This window comes from Oryx dammah, unplaced genomic scaffold (genome assembly GCF_014754425.2).
Source record: "Oryx dammah isolate SB20612 unplaced genomic scaffold, SCBI_Odam_1.1 HiC_scaffold_27, whole genome shotgun sequence".
Lineage (NCBI taxonomy): Eukaryota > Metazoa > Chordata > Mammalia > Artiodactyla > Bovidae > Oryx > Oryx dammah.
Window position 1 is genome coordinate 92,336,290 of NW_024070211.1, and position 19,622 is coordinate 92,355,911.

The 19,622-nt window shown below is 45.4% G+C and overlaps 1 protein-coding gene across 7 annotated transcripts in view; it reads left to right on the forward strand.

The window, feature by feature from the left end:
• FMNL2 (formin like 2) overlaps positions 1-19,622 on the forward strand; it is a 329,619-nt gene that overhangs the window by 305,109 nt on the left and 4,888 nt on the right. For 5 of the 7 annotated variants that reach the window (XM_040229081.1, XM_040229084.1, XM_040229080.1 and 2 more), the window contains 10 exons: positions 4,269-4,393; positions 4,970-5,172; positions 6,449-6,683; positions 7,748-7,816; positions 7,945-8,025; positions 9,573-9,702; positions 12,381-12,544; positions 13,546-13,647; positions 16,061-16,159; positions 16,900-17,023. In XM_040229081.1, the coding sequence (XP_040085015.1) occupies positions 4,269-4,393; positions 4,970-5,172; positions 6,449-6,683; positions 7,748-7,816; positions 7,945-8,025; positions 9,573-9,702; positions 12,381-12,544; positions 13,546-13,647; positions 16,061-16,159; positions 16,900-17,023 (1,332 nt within the window). The other 2 variants (XM_040229083.1, XM_040229082.1) reach the window with 2 other exon arrangements.

Sequence of the window (19,622 nt, forward strand, 5' to 3'; positions counted from 1 at the left end):
AATGAACTAGCACTCTAGTGGTCTGATTTCCAAGGCTGCAGTGGTTTTCAGAGCTTTTCGCCCCAAGTCTAAACGACAGTCTTAATTATAGGCGATCTCCTAGCTGCCCTCTCTTAGCCTGCCTGTGCCATCGGCAGCTGGACTGGCCGGTCATTAGGAGTAATTCATCCTAGTGACTAAAGCCCTTTTCAGCGCCACCAAACCACCCATAACAAACTTGTTCTACATCAGATCGGTGGTGTTTACTTCCACCCCTGTTCATATAAAACTGTCAGGCAAGATGCCTGTTCAAAGTCGTGTTGGCAGTAAACCAGTGACTTATTTCAACCTTTCAAGATCTTCCTCGTCTACTGCTTTCTTGTAGAACTTTTATTGCTTCTGAAGGACAAAAGTTAAAGGAGTGTCACAGTGAGACTGTTGGGTTTTGAAACATAAGCAAACAGAAAACCTCTTAAGAAACCGCAGGAGTCTGTTCCAGCAACGGGCTGTTTTCGGTGATGTTGTGGAAGCTTGTGATTGTCATGGGCACCCAGGCCCGGGGATGAGTGCACCAGGAGCGCTCACCGTGAGCTGTGCCACCCCGGCATCCCTCCTTCTGCTTCCTTTCTCTCTGGTAGAACCTAATGTGCGGTACACCCTCCACTTCCATTCACCTGGGCTCCAACTTGTACCTCCAAACTGCCGTGGCCGAGAGAAGAGCCAAGCGGCTGAGGCGCGCGGGTCCAGGGCTCCCTGCAGAATGAGTCTCGGCCTCTCAGCTTAAATGTTTTGCCTGGGTTCTTCCTCCTACCTCATCTTTGCAATTTGTTGGCTCTGTTGATCTGCCTCAGTTTCACAGTGAGACTCTGTGTTCAGCTGATCATTCACGGCTCCTGCCAGAGTTGCTGCATTTGGAGGTTGTCCCCTTCTTGTGCAGTTTGAAGGACTGGAGGTGGGACTGAAGAAACTCCTCTTTAGTGCCGTGAGCGTCCACTAAACAGCTATAAGATGTTCTGTTTATCAAGACGTAAGGATTATGAGATCCTTGTGAGTCTTTGATAGCTTGGGATCAGGCAGTTTCTGCTGCTGCTGCTAAGTCGCTTCAGTCGTATCCGACTCTGTGCGACCCCATAGACGGCAGCCACCAGGCTCCCCCGTCCCTGGGATTCTCCAGGCAAGAACAAGGGAGTGGGTTGCCATTTCCTTCTCCAATGCATAAAAGTGAAAAGTGAAAGTCAAGTTGTTCCGTTGGTTTCTGCAAGGCCTTTAATCTCTTTTCTTTACTCATCCTTAATTTGACCATTAATACTTAGTGGTTGTAGCCCATTGTGTGGGCTGCTTTGGGCTATTGGCTGCTTTGCCGGTGTGTTCAGTAACATGCTCTTTCTGACACCAGGAGGTCAGACAGAATCAGGATGTCCCTGTAGAGCCAAGAGACAGCTGAGATGATTAGCCAAAGGCTCCCGGGAAGCCAGAGACCTGTGACATCGCTAGGCTCCTGGATCTATAGGCAACTGGGTGTCTTAGTTCTTCAGCAGGCAATCAGCAAATATCTTCTTGGTGACCAAGTCAGGGGACCAGGAGGAGGTCCCTAAGTTTATCTTGTTGACTTTTCTTTGCATTTTATAGACAAAGTATTATTAGTGTGAAGCATGCATTCAAAGTGTAAGGCATGGCTTCTGAAATCTGTTGGATCAATCTGGTTCCTGTTTCTCGGTCAGATCATTGATGACAGGCCCTTGGGTGGTCTGCAACCTTTGCTGTCTCTTTGGAAGAATATGTTTTCGAACTTCACAATGAGAATTGAGAGTTCAGCTGATTATTTTTTTTGTTAAAAAAAATTGTTCGGATCTTATGGAATACTTGGTACAGGTCAATACGGATGTTTGGGACCACTGTAATGAAATCATCTTTTCCTCTCTTTCTAAAAAAGAATTATTAAAAAAAAAACCCAAACAATAGTAAGGGTGTCTTTAAGGCAGGCCTGAATGGAAATGAATTTTTGGCTCTGCGCTGCCTTGAGCAATGTGTCCCAGAAGTGTGGAATTCTCTGCTAAGAGTATGTGAACTGCTGAGCCGCTGGATGCTAACCATATCTAATTTTCTTTTTCTGTATTTTCTTTGTTCTCTCTGCTTCCACAAAAGACGGGCCCATCAAGCTTTTCTGTAGGTTGCTCCTCCCTGAGTGTGTTGAGTGTCTGCCCTGTGTCCCCGTGGGTCACACTGTGCCGTGACATCCCCCATCTCCCACCGAGCCATTACATTTGCTCTGTGTCTGTGGGGAGGCGCGGTGCTGGCTGGCAGTTGTGGTTCCAGGGCTACCCGTGTTTCAGTTGAATCTGTAGAAGAGGTTATGGCCCTTTAGGCAGACATCCTGGACTTCAGGCACCATGTTCCTTTCTCCTTGGACAGAGGACCGTTTTCTAGTTTTATTTTCATAGTTGGATCTCAGGGCCTCAACTCTGGAAGGGTTTTAGATTTATCCTGAGGGGGAGGAAAAAAGCTCCTCCCCACAAGGGCAAGCTGGGTGCTGGACACCCCGTCCACCTGGGGCCCGGCGGTCTCCACAGAGCACCACCACTTCCCCACCCCACCCCCAGCACACACACGGCCACCTTCTAGAGCCAGAACGCTGGGAGCGCGAGGTACATGGTCGCCTAACGACCCCTCCTCTGCTGACCGCATCCCCCTTCCCCAACTCCTCAGGGTCAGGACAACCTTTCTGAAGAGAACTTTTGTTTCTTTGCCTGTGCTCTGATCTCAGGCTTATTCCTAATCTTGCTGAAAGAGTTAGAAGTAGGATGGCTTCCCATGGAGTGACTTGTAGGGAGTGTCCTGCGGCCTGGAGGGATGATGGAAACAGGTGATGCTGACCTGGCCGTCTCAGGTTCTGAGAGGAAGGTGCAACCTGCCCCCCAGCCCCTACTTCTTCTCCCTGAACTTTGTTGAGGCGCCAGGCTAGAGGAAGTTCTGATCCCTCGCTCCCTAGCAGACATGGTTCTTCCTGGGCAGCATTGACAAACGTGGTCACCAGCAGGCAGTGGGGACTAAGGTGTCACATCTGGGGGTGGACAGCCTGGTTTGGCGAAAGCTGTGTTTCTGTGTCCCTGCATGCTTCTGTGTGGATCTGTCAGATGACATTCCTGCTGTTTCTGTGGCCTTCGTAACTCTGGAGGAACGAGAGGCACTGTCTGTCCCCCTATTGCAGTCAGGCGGGCAGCCAGGTAAAAGCCCACTTGTGTGTTACATTTCTTTTATTCTGCACTGACTGAACTTCTTCTTCTCCCTCCCTTCCCAAATAGTGTGGTGTGCATCCTGAGACAGCCTTGGAAGGTGAATATTTATAGCTAGTTGGTTTAGGAAGACTTCTTTATGTTGTGTAGTTAACTAATGGAATTTTTAGTGGATTATCTTTTTTTAGCTTATTTCCCCAAAGTAAGAGGAGTTAGCACCCCTCCACCCCCCATCCCCTCAGAGATAGAGCCTTTCCTCTCTATTAAGAGGTTTCCAGTGTTTTTGATGAGTGCATTCTTACCTTCTAGTTGCAGGTAGCTGACTCCTGGGGAGATGTTGCTCCTCGAAAGAGGGGGCAGAGATTGCAGCCCTTATCACAAAAACAATGCAAACCCCCATTTCTAAGTACCCTTTTTGTCTTCTTACACATTTTCTGTTTGGGGACTTGCACGGCCCTTAGTCTGTTTGGAATAACTCAGCAGCCAGTATAATCCCTGTGACTGGAATCATCCATAGCGTGTGTTGCTGTGGCTGAAAGGCAGCCTTCTGGACTGGTGGTTTAGGCAGATATTATCTGCAGCCTCTAATCATTGTTGAAGAATTTGTTTTTTTAAATAAATGTTCAAGAGCCAGAAATTTAGGATGTCAGAATTACAGTCATAGTCACGCATGTCAAACCAAGTGACACAGGGTATTTGCCCTCTCTGCTATCTAGTGACATGAAGAATAATTTTTACTCCCCGACACTTTTTGCTAAGCATTGTCTTGACACTGTGACTGTATTTCAGCCATCCAGTTGCCTACATTAAAACAGTAAATACAAGTAAAAAGCCCAGGGCTTAGGCCTCTTTAACACACTGTTGTATCAGTCAGCCAAATGAAGACCTCAAGTTGCTCTGGCCAAAGCGTTGTGTGACATTTTCCGTTTTAAAAACACCTGGCCACCCTCTTGCCAGTCTTCCTCCAGGGTTAGAGTGTCATCTGCGAGGACTGTTGTCTGATTGTTCTCAAGGGCCTTGGTGGAATCTTCATTGCATTCTCTCTGACCTCTGCAGCTGTGAAAATTAAGAAGCCAATCAAGACGAAATTCAGAATGCCAGTTTTTAACTGGGTTGCCCTGAAGCCAAACCAGATCAATGGCACAGTCTTCAATGAAATTGATGACGAACGAATTCTGGAGGTATCTTTCTCATTGGTTAGAAACAAGGGACCTTCTCTGTGCAGCAAAGCCAGGATGGGTGCTGTGTTAACCGGAACATTTCAAAAAGCTAATATTTTAAGTGTCTTGATGTAAAAGAAGAAAAGGAGAATAAAATGGAATGCTCTTTTATGAGGTGGTTCTAAAACTGTGTTTAACAAGTGACATTAACGTGGAATAGTTTTGAACATATTCACTGTGTGTGACAACAGTGACGCAGTCTCTGCCCTTAATTTATAAAATGGCATAAAAACCTTTTATTGAACTGTAAATAAGAAAAGACTCAATAATCACACCCACTAGTTGGTTTGGTGGATAGCTTCGGTCTGTGCTGGCCATCCCTACAAGCCAGTAATTGAAAGGCAATTGAATTAACTGGTTGGAATCAGTTGTCCAAATAGTGAAATAGAGTTAAGCCGTGGCCAAAAACAAGTATTATATCTGGTAGAGAAAGTAACCTTTTTGATGCTTAAGAGACTATTCAAATTGTGGCTTCCTGACTTCATTTTTAAGTATAATCTAATTTGCTTATTTCATCCCTCTTCCTCCCACCCCCAGGATTTAAATGTGGATGAATTTGAGGAAATATTTAAGACAAAAGCCCAAGGTCCTGCCATTGATCTTTCTTCAAGCAAACAGAAGATAACGCAGAAAGGATCGAGCAAAGTGACATTACTAGAAGCAAATAGGGCTAAAAATCTTGCCATCACTTTAAGGAAAGCTGGAAAGACTGCTGAAGAGATATGTAAAGCTATTCATGTGTAAGTTCAGGGCATTCAGGAAGATTATATCCTAGTGAATTTAGGATAAAATGACGGACCAGAAATGGCCCTTGGGGGTGCTGTATTAGAATGAGGTAATTGTCTTAGAACAACAATTGGATCGTGGTATCATTTATTATCTTGTTCTGCTCTCATATATGCTGACAGCAACACCTACATAAAAGGAAAGTTGAGAGAAGTATTGCAGATGATAAGAAAAGGGAGAAAATGTCAATTTTCTGTGGAGTATCTGAATTTTATCCAGATTTGCTGAGTACAAATTTGATGGCATTTGTGGAATGATTCAACTCAATGCCAGATGCAAATAGGATACAGATGCATATTTTAATTCATAACAATAGGAGTGTGATTCCTGTTGCTCCTTAGCACTTTCCGAACATTTTAAACCAAGTTCTTTTTTTTTTTAATCCGTGAACTGCAGAGATGGCATTGGTTTTATTTACTCTTCTGTGAGAAGAATCTTTCTACTCTTACCACTTTCAAAGTGGTACCTTTCAAATATGATAAGGATGTTATTAGATGTTTTAGGAACTAATTTGTCATTGATGTTTTATAAATTTTGATCAGAGATTCTGTTCTGATTTCTGGTGCTGAAACCTAATATGCATTATGGTTTTTAATCTATATTTATTTTGCTTGTCATGATTAAATGTAATTCTCTTGTTTTGCTGAACAGAGTTTGTCCAGAGAATAAAACAGAGGTTGTAGCACATACTTCTTTAGTTCACATTGAGCATATGTCTACAAAAAGCTGGTATTCTTTAAATGGATGTATGCATTTAAGTGAAACATCCATTTATTATAGGCATTTGGATGCGTTTTTCCTAAACACAAGGAAAAATATCCCAGACTTGCTGGTCTGATTGAAATAGTTTACAGAGTTCACCAGATATTCTGTAATCGTGCATATAATTTGTATCTCTTTAATTAGTAGTATTTCACATGCCTAAAAAATGTCCTTGAACCGCTTAACCACCAGACGTTCAGCCTTCCTTCTGCTTTTTCCTCCTGTCATTTATTGGTGGTTTCCAGAGGCTTAGGGCTACTAATAGCCTGAAAACTGAGTGTGGCAGCTGTGCTCCAGGTTTCCAGGAAGGACCAGTGAAGGTCCTTGATGCACAGTCAGGAGCCAGCTCCCGGGGTATGTGCACACCTGTAGACACTGGCCTGCTGTAAACATCAGCTCATGCATGAGCTGGACCAGACGGGGAGCAGCTTCTCTCTCTAACACTGGCACGTTCACTTCTGTCTTCAGATTTGACTTGAAGACCTTGCCTGTAGACTTTGTAGAATGTCTGATGAGGTTCTTGCCAACTGAGAATGAGGTAAAAGTGCTTCGGCTCTACGAGCGGGAACGGAAGCCCCTGGAAAACCTGTCGGATGAAGACCGGTTCATGATGCAGTTCAGTAAAATTGAGAGGCTCGTGCAGAAGATGACCATCATGGCCTTCATCGGGAACTTCGCTGAGAGCATCCAGATGCTGACTCCTGTGAGTGGCCCAGCTCTGGCAAGGGCATGGAGGGGTGCAAAGCGATAGGAGTTTTTGTTGTTTTCTTTTATGGTTCTCACAGAATTGCACTTCATGTTGTGGACTCTAAGATGCTTTCCCAGAACTTTCGAGATGGCATTTTTGTTTTCGCCATCTTTTTCTCACTGTGTATGCCAAGTAAATTTGAAAACAGTGAATTTCCCTATTCCGTGTGGCTATTTCCCCCAGAGAATGCCGTTTCCTGTGTCTGCAAATGTCCTTTGGATTTCAAATGACACTTCAATACAGAGAACAAGGAAAATCATTTTCTCAAATTTGGTTCCCTCCTCAAAGTACCAGTCCTCTGGCTAGGGTTAGCAAGATTGAAAATGTAATTTCATTTCTAAAAATGATCTCATATCTTTAGTGAACAGGCTTATTGGCTCCCATTGGAAGCATTAAATTTGCCATGGGAGTCTTCCTCCTTGGAAGTTTGTTACAATATACTGTGGTGATGTAGAAATAATAGTCAACCATCTCTTATTCCTTTGTGTTAAACTGGTAGATGCTTATGAATATCATAAATAGCTCTTTCCCAGTTCTGTTTCTAAATAAATGTTTGTTAATTGCTGATTATAGTAGCATGTATTCTGAGAATTTCTGCACAGTGATGGTATTTCTTTGCTATTTTGTTGTGTTCTTGTTCTTGGCTAGCTCCATTGATTTAAAAATATGAATTGTATTACATGATTACAGATGGTGGGCAAGGAATTGAATTCTATTGAAAGACACTGTTGACTCCTAACTCTTAAGTCTCATTGCTTACAGATTTTATGATAAGCTAGTTCTCATAATGCTTCCTATTTAGAGAAGAGCTTACATGTGATGTGATAGTTATTTAAGACCTAGCAGGACAACTTAAATTTGTTATGTTTAGGAAAAAATAGAATCTCAACATTAAGGCTCTAAGTTCTAAATGAAGGCCTATTTTCTTCTGTGTTAATTTTTAGTTTTCAGTTAGAGTTCCCCATTTTTAACGTGTCTTTTTTTTCCCCCCTTCTTCTTTCCTTTGACTTGGAATCTAGCAACTGCACTCAATTATAGCAGCATCTGTCTCTATAAAGTCGTCCCAAAAACTCAAGAAAATCCTGGAGGCAAGTGAAGTTTTCCTTTCATGCATTATGCACGTATGGAAGAGCTGACTTGTCAGTTGCATTCCTCGGCTGGGGGAATGTCTGAGATGCTGTCCTGATGGGCTAATCTTTTCTCTTGTTCTTTACAGATCATCTTGGCCCTTGGAAACTATATGAATAGCAGTAAACGAGGAGCAGTTTATGGATTTAAACTTCAGAGTTTAGATCTGGTGAGTGGGTTAAAAGAAATACAAGAGTTATATGAGAGATGAAACAGCTGGCAAGGATTAAACCCTGGAGCAGAGACGTTCTGCTCTGGGAAACCGGGTGGGATATTTTGATGAAGATTCTCTGCTAGTGGGATCAGTTGGTACAAATTTTCTGAAACACCATTTGGCAGCAGGTACTTCAAACGTTAGGAATACTCATACCTTGTGACCCAGTATTTCCATTTTTAGGACTCTCGCCTCAGAAGTCAGAAGTATGGATTCTGTTATTTTATTTATAATTGCAAACAATTAGCAACAATGTAACAGAGAAGGCAGTGGCACCCTGCTCCAGTACTCCTGCCTGGAAAATCCCATGGACGGAGGAGCCTGGTGGGCTGCAGTCCATGGAGTCGCACAGAGTCAGACACGACTGAGTGACTTCACTTTCACTTTTCACTTTCATGCGTTGGAGAAGGAAATGGCAGCCCACTCCAGTGTTCTTGCCTGGAGCATCCCAGGGACGGGGAGCCTGGTGGGCTGCCGTCTATGGGGTCGCACAGAGTTGGACAGGACTGAAGCGACTTAGCAGCAGCAACAATGTAAAGATTGGACATTTGGGGGAATGATTAAATATGCTGTAATAATAGTTGATCCAGTGAGCTCTCCTTCAAGTGTAAGAATATTTGTGAAGAGTTTGCAAAGGGATAGATAATTGTGTTTAGGAAAGAAAGGGTTATAAGTTGTCTATACAGTTTTATTTTTAACTTAAGTAAAATATGGAAGAAAAAAACCAAATGGAAGTAGGTCAGGTATTAACAGAGAGGTTGAATGGAATTAGGAAATTCTTTAGAGCTTATTTTTATTTTTCTATGTTGTCTAAAAAAAAAAATTTTTTTTTTTTTCCCTTCTTGAATGGAGAAGGGTGCTCTGCTTTTCAGTCACCTGACTTGTGTGACTAGCACTAGAGAAAATGCTCTGTAGAGCCCTGTCCCTCAGGCTGTACGGGGTACCATGATTTCACAGGAGCCTCCGGGGCAGTGGGTGGAGTCCCCAGCCTAGGGCTACGTGTTATTTGATGGGGAGTGTGTATTAAGTCTCAGTTCTGGCCCCTAGGAGGCCACGGTCCATTAAGCACATCTGCTTTGGGTTGGGAAATAAAAGCGGCCAAGTGGGATGTGAGGACTATGAGGAAAGGACCTCTGCCTGCCAGGGTGCACCTGTGCTCACCTGCCAGTTCCAGCCTCAGTCCCGCTCTGGCCTTCACTTGGGGAGCAGAGCCTGGAGTCTTGCTGCTTGTAAGCAGCGGGGAGGCGATGGGGCGGATGGGGACAAGGAGTTCCCGGGAGGAGAGAAATGTGAACGGCTCTCATGCTTAGAGTCGTCTCTGAAGTTGGGTGTATCCCCTGGTCAGGAAGTCCTCTTGTCACTTAATAATCCATGGGCTGGTTCACGTGAGAACCAAGTTGACTCTCCTGTGGGGGTGTTTTCCATCTCCTCTGGGGCTCCTGTGCGCAGGTGTTTATTCTGAGTTAGTGTTTACTCTAACCTGTGTCCCCTCTGGTTTTCAGCTCTTAGATACAAAGTCAACGGACCGAAAGCAAACGCTTTTGCACTATATATCCAATGTCGTAAAAGAAAAATATCAACAAGTGTCCCTCTTTTATAATGAGCTTCATTATGTGGAGAAAGCTGCTGCAGGTACTCAACTTCAGCTTTTAACATTACTGTTGGGTGTAAATGCCTTGAGTCATGGGGGAACCATTCCCTGTGTAAATAGCACTCCTCAGAACCCTTCTGTGAGAGTGAGGCTAAAATATCAGAGGCTCTGAGCTGAAACACATTGGCTATGGTGCTGCCCATTCCTGGGATCAATAACAAACATGGACATGAAGGTGACCTTAGTGTCCTCTTTATAAAGATCCAGGTCTTTTGGGCTCATGCGACCTCCCTCTTCCATCTGTTGCCCTTTTTATTCTGTTGCTGTCATTTTCTTTTTTTCACTTTTTGGCCATGCCTCTCAGCATGTGCGATCTTAGTTCCCCAACTAGGGATCAAACCTGTGCCCGTCTGCACTGGAAGCGTGGAGTCTTCACTGGACCACCAGGGGAGTCCCTGTTGCTGTTATTTGACCTAAGAGAATGAGAATCTAAGATTCACCCCCAACAAATTCTTTAATTAGATTTTGTGCTGTCCTACTTGCTCAGGTGTGGCGGTTCTAAACGTTTGTGTTTAGCCTGAATTATCAGTAATTATCAGTAATACTCGTTGCTGTGACAGTTGGGAATTTTTTTGTATAAATCACCAATGACCCTGAGATTGTGGCTCTGTACTGGGTAATAATATCCTTATGTTTCAAATGAGAAAACTTGACATTTTTTATAGATTAAATGCCTTTCCCAAGGATACATGGCTAGAAAGTGATAGAAACACAACTTGAGGAACTCCCCTGGTGGTCTAGTGGTTTTAAGAAGCTGCCTGCCAATGCATAAGACATGGGTTTGATCCCTGGTCCAGGAAGATCCCACAAGCCACGGCACAGTGAAGCCCGTGTACCACAACTACTGAGCCTGTGCTCCGCAACAGGAGAAGTCAGCACAGGAATAAATAAATAATAATTTAGAAACAAAAGGAACTTGAACTCGGGTTGTCTTCTCATATGTATTTCTCTTCTGGTGGAGTGATTTCCTTCCTTTACAAGTTTCCCTTTGTCTAAATTAAGGGGTTTTAGCATCACAATTCTAATTAAGAAAAAACAAGTTTAAAAATTTCCTATAGCTCATTTTGGCCCAAATGAGATTCCCTAAAGTGTCATTTCGAAAAACCCAGTGGGGGAGATTGGGGAGATTGAGGTGCTCTCTGACAGACAGTGAGAACGCTCTGGGGCCCACGTGGATTCCTTTATCTGTTTTTTAATTTTTACTGTGGTAGAAGTCATGTAATGTTAAAAAGTACCATTTAACTATATTCACCTGTGCAGTCCAGGGGCACTGTTCAGTGTGAATGTGTAAGTACATTCATTTTGCTGCGCAGCTCTCACCATGATCCATCTCCTGAATTTTTCACTTTCCTGAACTGAATCTCTGTCCCCATTAAACACTAACTGCCCATCCTTTGTCCCCTCCCCACCCCACCCCCCAACCCCTGGCCTCTACCAATGTACTTTCTGACTCTCTGAATTTGACTCTTCTAGATATCTCATATCAAATGGAATCCAACAGTACTTGTCTGCACCTAATGTGTGTTGGAATGCCTTTTTCAGTTTGACGTGTGACAGATTCTTTATCCAGCTCCTCGTTTATTCATTCACTCCTTCCTTTAGCCAGTAAACCTTTGTGAGTTCCTGCTTTGTACTTGGCACTGGCCTAAGCACTGAGGAGTCAGAGATGAATAACACAGTGTGGGTCTAGCTAGGGAAAAACATGCTGCTTTGTTCTATAATTCCTCCCTGTGCAGAGCTGAGTCAGGGAATGGGGAGCCGGAGGTGGGGCTCAGACCTCCTGCAGGAGGCTGCAGGGGTGAACCCACCCTGAGAGGATGGCTGCACTGCAGATGGAAGATTCCTGCTCATAATCCCTTCTGAAGCACAGAAGGGTGGTTTAGCGAAAAGAAGCTGTTCCAGGTTGCTTTGGGTCCTGGTGGTCAGGACAACTGAAATTCAGTAGGTGAAATGCTGCCCCCTGCTGGAGAGACATAGAAATGCAGAAGAGTTCAAGGGCTTCCCTTGTGGCTCAGCTGGTAAAGAATCTGCCTGCCATGTGGGAGACCTGGGTTTGATCCCTGGGTTGGGAAGATCCCCTGGAGAAGGGAAAGGCTACCCACTCCAGTATTCTGGCCTGGAGAATTCCATGGACTATACAGTCCATGGGGTCACAAAGAGTCGGACACGACTGAGTGACTTTCACTTCACTTCACTTAACTCAACGCTTAGAGGATAAGCTGTTGGGCCAGTCAGTTAAGGAACCTCTGAGCCTATAGGCTAAGCAATAGGTTATCATGTCCAGTAAGAGGAGTGGCATAGTTGGAAACAAACACAGGATTTGGGGTCCGTATTTGTTATCCAAACTCCATCTCTGCCACCTCCTAGCTTATGACTCAAGGAAGCCCGTGTAACTTCTTTGTGCTGCTTTTCCTCATCAGCAACGTGGGCTAATGGTACAAATGAATTAGTGCATATAAGGGATTTACTGCAGTGCTTAATGGTGAGCGCTTAGTAAATTACTGCTATTGAAGCCTCTCTTCACTGAAGACTGGAAACCAGATCCCAGGCTCTTGCATAACCCTGGTAGCCCGCTGAGAAGTTGGCTTCCCAGTGAGAACTCACCGTGGCTTTGACCTTTCCCATTGAAGTCACGGGGACCTTGCTTTCCCTACTTCAGTGTCCCTCGAGAATGTTTTACTGGACGTCAAGGAGCTGCAGAGGGGCATGGACTTGACCAAGAGGGAGTACACCATGCACGACCACAACACGCTGTTGAAGGAGTTCATCTTCAACAACGAGGGGAAGCTGAAGAAGCTGCAGGACGATGCCAAGATTGCCCAGGTCAGTGTCTGTGTCCCCGACCTCCGTGAAGAAAAAGGAATCGGATTCCGTGAAGCCACCTGGGGGCCTGTCCTGACAAGGGGGGTAAATTCCCCTCTGTCTGCTGAGGATAGATACCCTATGTAACTGTGCTAAGCAGGGATAGGATCTCTCTGCATTTGTACCTGGAGATGTCCCTGTCCTGCTCATGGTCCTCTTCCAATTTGAGGTCTTCACCCTTTTTTCTTGAGGCCCACCCCCGCTTCCCTTCCATTCCTAGGCTCCCTTTACTATGAGGCCTGTATTCAGTTCACCTCAATCAACACATGTCTGGCCTGTGCTCGGTAGAGCAGTGTTCGCAGTGTGTTGGGTTTCTGTGGGACTTGACCTTGAAATCTTTCGCCACACTGGGGGTCAAGTTACATACTTGAGAAGCAGCCAGAATGGACTGTACACCATCACAGAAAGGGAAGGCTGTGTCAAGGGAACCCAGGAAGCAGACGTGTTGGGCTGGCTCCCATGTGAGGCTGGCTGCCTTGTGTCCCAGGAGGATTTGGGCAAAGACATGAGTGTCCCTGCTGTGGGACTCCTGGAAGGAGTGTGGAAGCAGTGAGCTGGAGTCTGACCAATTTCTAAGGTTGCTTCTGACTTGGTCGACTTTAAGGAGTCCTCCCATGGCCTGAGGACACTCTTGTAAGGAGAAGCTCCTCGTGTGTGTGTGTGTGTGTGTGTGTGTGTGTAAGGAGAAGTTCCTCGTGTGTCTCTGTGTGTGTGTCTGTGTGTGTGTCTGTGTGTCTGTGTGTGTGTGTACAGTGGCAGGAGTTCCCAGGGATGGGTTGCTGTGCAGCATTCTTGCCTCTTTGGGTTGCCTTTGACCAGGTGTTGGGAGGAAACACTGGCTGTGGAGAATTGTGGGAGGTGAGGAAGAGCAGAGGCCAGAGAGTTGCAGGGGCCCCTGCAGCTCTTTCCCAAGTTCACATGCTGGAAAAAATGACATTTAAGAGAAATTCCCTTTTTCACAGGATGCCTTTGATGACGTGGTGAAGTATTTTGGAGAAAACCCCAAGACAACACCCCCATCTGTCTTCTTCCCCGTCTTTGTCCGGTTTGTGAAAGCCTATAAGGTAAACAGGTGTCTGTCAAGCCTCCTCTGGCATTATTTCTTGAGTGGGTGCCTTCCTGGAGCTGCATTGCAGTCTCAAGAGCTCTGCAGGGTCCTACCCCGGGCCTTCAGGCGGCAGATCTGGGTGGGGAGGACGAGATGCGAATTCTGGCCCTGCTGCTTAGGCCCTCAGACTGTTATGCTCTCTGTTTCTACCTACCCAGCGAGAGGTTCAGCCCCCAAACAAAAGCCTTTGGCTATCGCATGGGGCGAGGGAGACCCAGGACCATCCAAAGCCAATTTTGGAAGCTGCTGCATCAACTGTCACCCTTGCAGGCAGGTCAAAGGACTGAGAAACCCAGGCCTCCTATGGAGTTGTGAAGCAGGTTGGGGTAGGAGGAGTGAACCTCAGTATCATAGCCGAGGTCACGGACAGACAGCCTGCTCGTGCTGGGCACGCCCACGACCACAGGCCTCTGGACTAGCACTTCCCTAAGTGTGGGCTGAAAGGTGGCTCTTGGAAGGATAGTCGCTCCCTGTTTCCTTATCTGGGCCCATAATGGCCCTTCCTTTAAATGGGAGGCCCTCTGTGACATACCCATATACCCTGAGACCATGGTTTTGAAAAAGCACATGACTCAGATCTGTGTCAGAAAAATGTGTCCAATGAGAAAGGAAGCCAAGGAGAGCATTATGAGATTTCAGTGCTCAGCTTTCCAGATGGAGCAATGGTAAAGAATCCGCCTGCCAATGCAGGAGGTACGGGAGACGCAGGTTAGATCCCTGGGCAGAGAAGATCCCCTGGAGGAGGAAATGGCACCCCACTCCAGTATTCTTGCCTGGAGACTCTCATGGACAGAGGAACCTGGTGGGCTATAGCCCACAGAATTGCAAAGGGTCAGACATGACTGAGCACAGACGCAAGTGCTCAAGAAGACAGCGCAGCCTCTACTCTGCAGGCTTGCCTGCATGCTCGCCTGGGTGGTGATGGTGGAGGAAGGAGGAATGTGATGGTGGAGCGGGGAGGGATACGACAGGGGAGTGGACATTGCTGAAAAATGTGATTGGAAACAGCGAGTCACTTCACCATCCTGATGGCTTTGGAGAACCATCCCTGGGCCTTTTCACTGAAACCCACGAGGTTCCCGCTATTCAGCCCTCTTCTCTCGGCATGGCTTAGTGTAGTGGTGATACGACCAGCAGAAGGAAGGCTTCCCCTTGCGTATGTGAAGGTGAGCACAGGCACAGCACCAGGTCCCTGTGCGTGATCCCAGGGGCTGTGAGCAGTGAGAAGTGCTGGGCACTGGGCCTGCCGACCGAGGTGCTCTGCTGCTCCCTGGCTCAGGTGTAGAGATGGCTTGAGCCAGCTCTGGTTATGAGCTGGGACCATGTTTCTTCACATGAGAAATTATAAGTCTAAGGTCTGAAGAGAAAATATATGCTGTTTACAAATGCATAATACAAGCTGGGAAGAGGGGTTGGTCTCCAAGTCTGGAAGAAAAGAAGAGGTGCCACTCTTGGTGCTCTGTGGGGTCAGAGCTTCTTAGCACGTTCGTTCCACGTTATCATTTCTTCCCGGGGTCCTGTTCACTGGCTCCATGAGGCACTTGTCAGGCAGGGATGCAACCAGATGTTCTGCTTGCCCAAACACACTACATAGATAATAGCTGCCTGGCCTGACACTGACCGAGGGACTTGCTGGGCAGATGTTAGGATTTTAGGATGTTTTCTCTTCCGAAGTGTGAACCGAAGTGAAACTTGAGACAAAAGCAACAAAGATGGAAATGTAAAGTTTATTACTGATAAAAGCTGGTTTGGAGGATAGGGTGTGCCTCTGTGAGTTCATACTTCAGCCTTGAATTAGATGATTTATCACTGCACAGCTAGACTATTAGACGTAGCTGAGGGAGGCTGGATTCCAAAGAGGATGCTCAGAGGGCTGAACTGAGGTCGACCTGTTAGATTTCTTGTCCCTAATCTGTCGACCTTGCCGCTGCCTCCCTTGGAAAGGAGTGAGGAGGGAGTCCAAGAGTGTCACTCGGTGAGGCCCCTGAGGAAACAGGAGGCCAGGGGTGGAGCTTTTCCCCTAAGAATGGGCAGAAGGAGAGGAATCTGAGACCTTCTTTTCAGAGAAATTGTAGGAAGGGGAAGTCCCCACACATCTGTGAGAAAGACTAGGAAGCGGCCTGAGTAGGGAGAGGACCATCAGGAATTTTCTGGAAAAGGTGAATCTCAACTATGAGTTTTGAAGAGGTGTGATATAGACTGATGGCAAAACCCCAGAATCACACGTAGAAATAAACTGTAGAGCTTCTACACCTTCCCTTCACTCTAATTCCTGCCTAACGAAGGAGCCGCTCAGAAGGGCTTTTTAAAAATCTTGACTGCTGGCATTTCTAGCAACATAACCTTCTGCTGCTTTTGATTTCACTCAGCAAGCAGAAGAGGAAAATGAGCTGAGGAAAAAGCAGGAACAAGCGCTCATGGAGAAACTCCTGGAGCAGGAAGCTCTGCTGGAGCAGCAGGACGCAAAGGTGAGATGTGCCAGGCTCCAGCCGTGGTCCTCGTGTGAGCAGGGTCCTGATGGCTCCATGGAGGCATGCGGGCAAGAGGGGCAGAGAGCCAGGCTGGGACAGGAGGCTTCAGTTCCTTCCTGGGCTTGGAAACTTGGCATGTGGACGCTTGTTCACTCATTACTTGTTCAGCCATCACTGGAATGAGGCTGAGAGCATGTCTGTATAGCGTTTCCAAGTTTATAGAGAAAGGGAACTTAAATCTTGGTTGGATGTAGAGAGACCATCCCAGGTAATCTGCTGACTGAACAGCGAAGTGTCCGCGAAGGGGAAGGCTTCACAGGGTCGCCATTGGTGCTGGCCTTGATTAGGGGGAGGGCTTCGTAAGGAGGAATGGGAGAGAGCATTCTAGGGAGGGAAACAACACAGGTGGAGACCATGATGAAGGCTGGCAGGTCAGAGTATTTTTCATCAGGATCCTCTGCACTGAAGTGTAACAAGTCAGTGGCTATCACTAGCTGCCTTTTGTTGCCATGGGATCCGGCCTTCCTATGGCTGCCAGTTTGTGTGTTCTTTATGAAAAAGCTTTCGTTCCCAGAAACTTCCTATGTTTTCTTCTGCTGAGCAGTGTGTTGGGATGGTGCTGTGTTTCAGACTGAGGCTGCTTGTTAGTCACAAAATGCTCAGATCCGGTTTGGATTTTCTTGGGCCTCCAGTGGGTGTTAGTCTCATTAATCTTTGCCCTTCTTTTTTCTTCTCAGTCGCCTTCCCACAAATCAAAGAGGCAGCAACAAGAATTAATTGCCGAATTAAGAAGGCGGCAAGTTAAAGATAATAGACATGTATACGAAGGAAAAGATGGTGCCATTGAAGATATTATCACAGGTAAAAGCTACTTCCTCACTGTGGCCCATGGAGATCCCACTGGCCTGACTGTTTCTGGACCATTTACAGATTTTGCTACTGCTTTTGTCCAGGGTTTACAAGTTTTTCAGTTGATTTTATCCAGACACAGAATTACAGAGAAACTCCATGCTAGTGTTTGAAGTATGTTTATAGTAACCTGTATACTGCCTGTCAAAGAGCTCCAACATTCTCTCTGAAACAAACAAACAAAAATCTATTTCTCAATATCATGTATCAGTATCTCAATATCATTGGAACCCTGAATATCATTCACCGGGGCACCTCCTTCTAATGATGTCCTGTTGTCTTAGATTTGTCCCCATGCTCCATTTTCTCGCTCATGGCCACTTCTACCCATCTGCCTACTTATGGACAGGGCCCATACTGTACTAACCACAGTCAATGCATGTGTTTTCAACATGCTCTTTAAAAGCCTTTTCACTCATTCAAAGTAAGTGAAGATGCTAGGAAATTAGTGCTTTCATGAGGATGGACCAACAGGTCAAAAGCCCAGAGGGTTGAGGAATGGTCATTCTCTCGGCTAGAAATCGTGCCTAACCCAGCTTGGTTCTTCTCTGATTAAGTTATAGCCTAATGCTTTCTGCTCAAACCAAGTCTTCAGAGTCTCTACATTCTCTGTTAAGGATGGGGGCAGTAGTTTGGGGCAGTGGCTACAAGTGACTGCCTTTTCATGTTTGTTGCCTAAAGTTTCTCACCTTCCAAGATACTTAACACTTTTTGGTAAGAAATGTTACATAAAAGTGTAGAGGAAACTCTGTAAAAGTATAGAGAATAGTACCCATCACCAGTCAGTAGTTTCCAGCTCATGGCCAATTTTGTTCCATATCTGCTTCTACCTGTTCCCTTGGGGTTATTTTGAAGCAAATCCAAGACATGCAATTCCATTTAGAAGTATTTCCATATAATCTTTGAAAGATAAGGTCTGTTTAGTAAAACAAGCATACCCACAGGACCATTATCACATACCTCTGAAACACAGAGTTCCTTAAAAAAAAAAAAAGCCAATCATTATTCATATTTCCTTAATTGTCCTAATTTTTTTAAAAATATAACTCTCCAGACTTTTGATTTCTCATTTCTTGTTAATAGCTTAGTCAGCATTGAAAATAGGGATTACAAAATGGCCAAGTCAGGATTTTTTACCAGCTCAGACCCAAAGAAATAAACTAGGAGAATGAATCACTAAAAAAGGAAGTCAATAAGTAATTACTTGTCCAGAGTAGACCAGTGTGAGAAGTGGAATAGGTAAGTGGCTGATGAAAGTGCCAGTATCTGCAGGGTACACGCATGTTCTGTACCTTTGTGCCTGCCAGTGTCTGTCTACCCTGCAGTGGCTGGCCGGTGGCTCCCAGATAAAGCTTCCTTGTTTAGCATCTCTCCTTGCCTCCTCTGCATGGAGCAAGAAGCTCTGCTCTGAGCAAGACCAGGACAGATCTCCTTGGGTAAGCACTGTTGTAGCCTCAAGGCCACAATGAGGTTGACTTGTAGGTAGAGGAGCATCTAGCCATGGCACATTAAGAACTCAGAGCTCCGTTTTCATCAACCTGTCCTCCAGCTTAGCGACACTGGCTCATAAAATGTAGTTTCTATTTGCCTGACCTGATCTACCATAGGAGGTAAATAAATATGTTTATGGAGCGGTTTTTTCTTCTGCTTGGGCTATTTTCCATGATCTACTCAACTCTGCCCTAGATTGAGTAAAGACTGAGTAACTCTTCTAGGCTTTTTGAACTCACCTGGGTGTATATTATATATTGCCTTCCCCGTTTCCTGCTCCCCTCCCTCACCCTTCCTCCAGGTATGATTAACAAAGCACTAATCATGTACTAATGCAGTAGATTGTGGCTTCTTACTCTCTGCTGTTTGTCTTGTTTGACTGTTATTTCAATGCAGTGCTGAAGACTGTGCCCTTTACTGCTCGCACCGCCAAGCGTGGCTCTCGATTTTTCTGCGAACCTGTTCTCACTGAGGAATACCATTACTAAACTATTACTCTTTCTCGCCTGATGCTCTTAAAAGGTTGCTGTGGGTTTTTTGACTTCTAACGACCCTGTGTGTGTGTCAGGCCTACCCAGCAGTCTAGCATGGAACTGCCATCTCCACTGTGTTGTATTTTACATTGTCTTCATGCTGCATGGTTTCTCATTTCAGTCACGATTGCTGACTCACTAGCATTTTTAATACACCCTGAACCCACATGGCTGGGATGGTGTGTGCCAGTTGAATGAATACAATTACATATAGAAATTTTCAGAAAATGGAACACTTCTTTGAGAGTCAGTGGGGGGATGAACTAGGTTGCTTTTAAGATTTTGAGGCTAATATCTTTCAACACAAAATGACAGTCACCAATAACAATAATTACTGTTCCTACCATTTATTGAGCACTTTCTGTTTTGGAATAGATTTATATAGATATTAAACCGACCTTTTTGTGCTCAGCTTACTTTGATAGTAAAATGAGCTGCTATACAAGCTCTCAGGAATACAAAGTGCTCTACAGATGCAAAATGATTTGCAGAAGGATCTGTGAAGTACACGCACCTGTAAGTTGGAT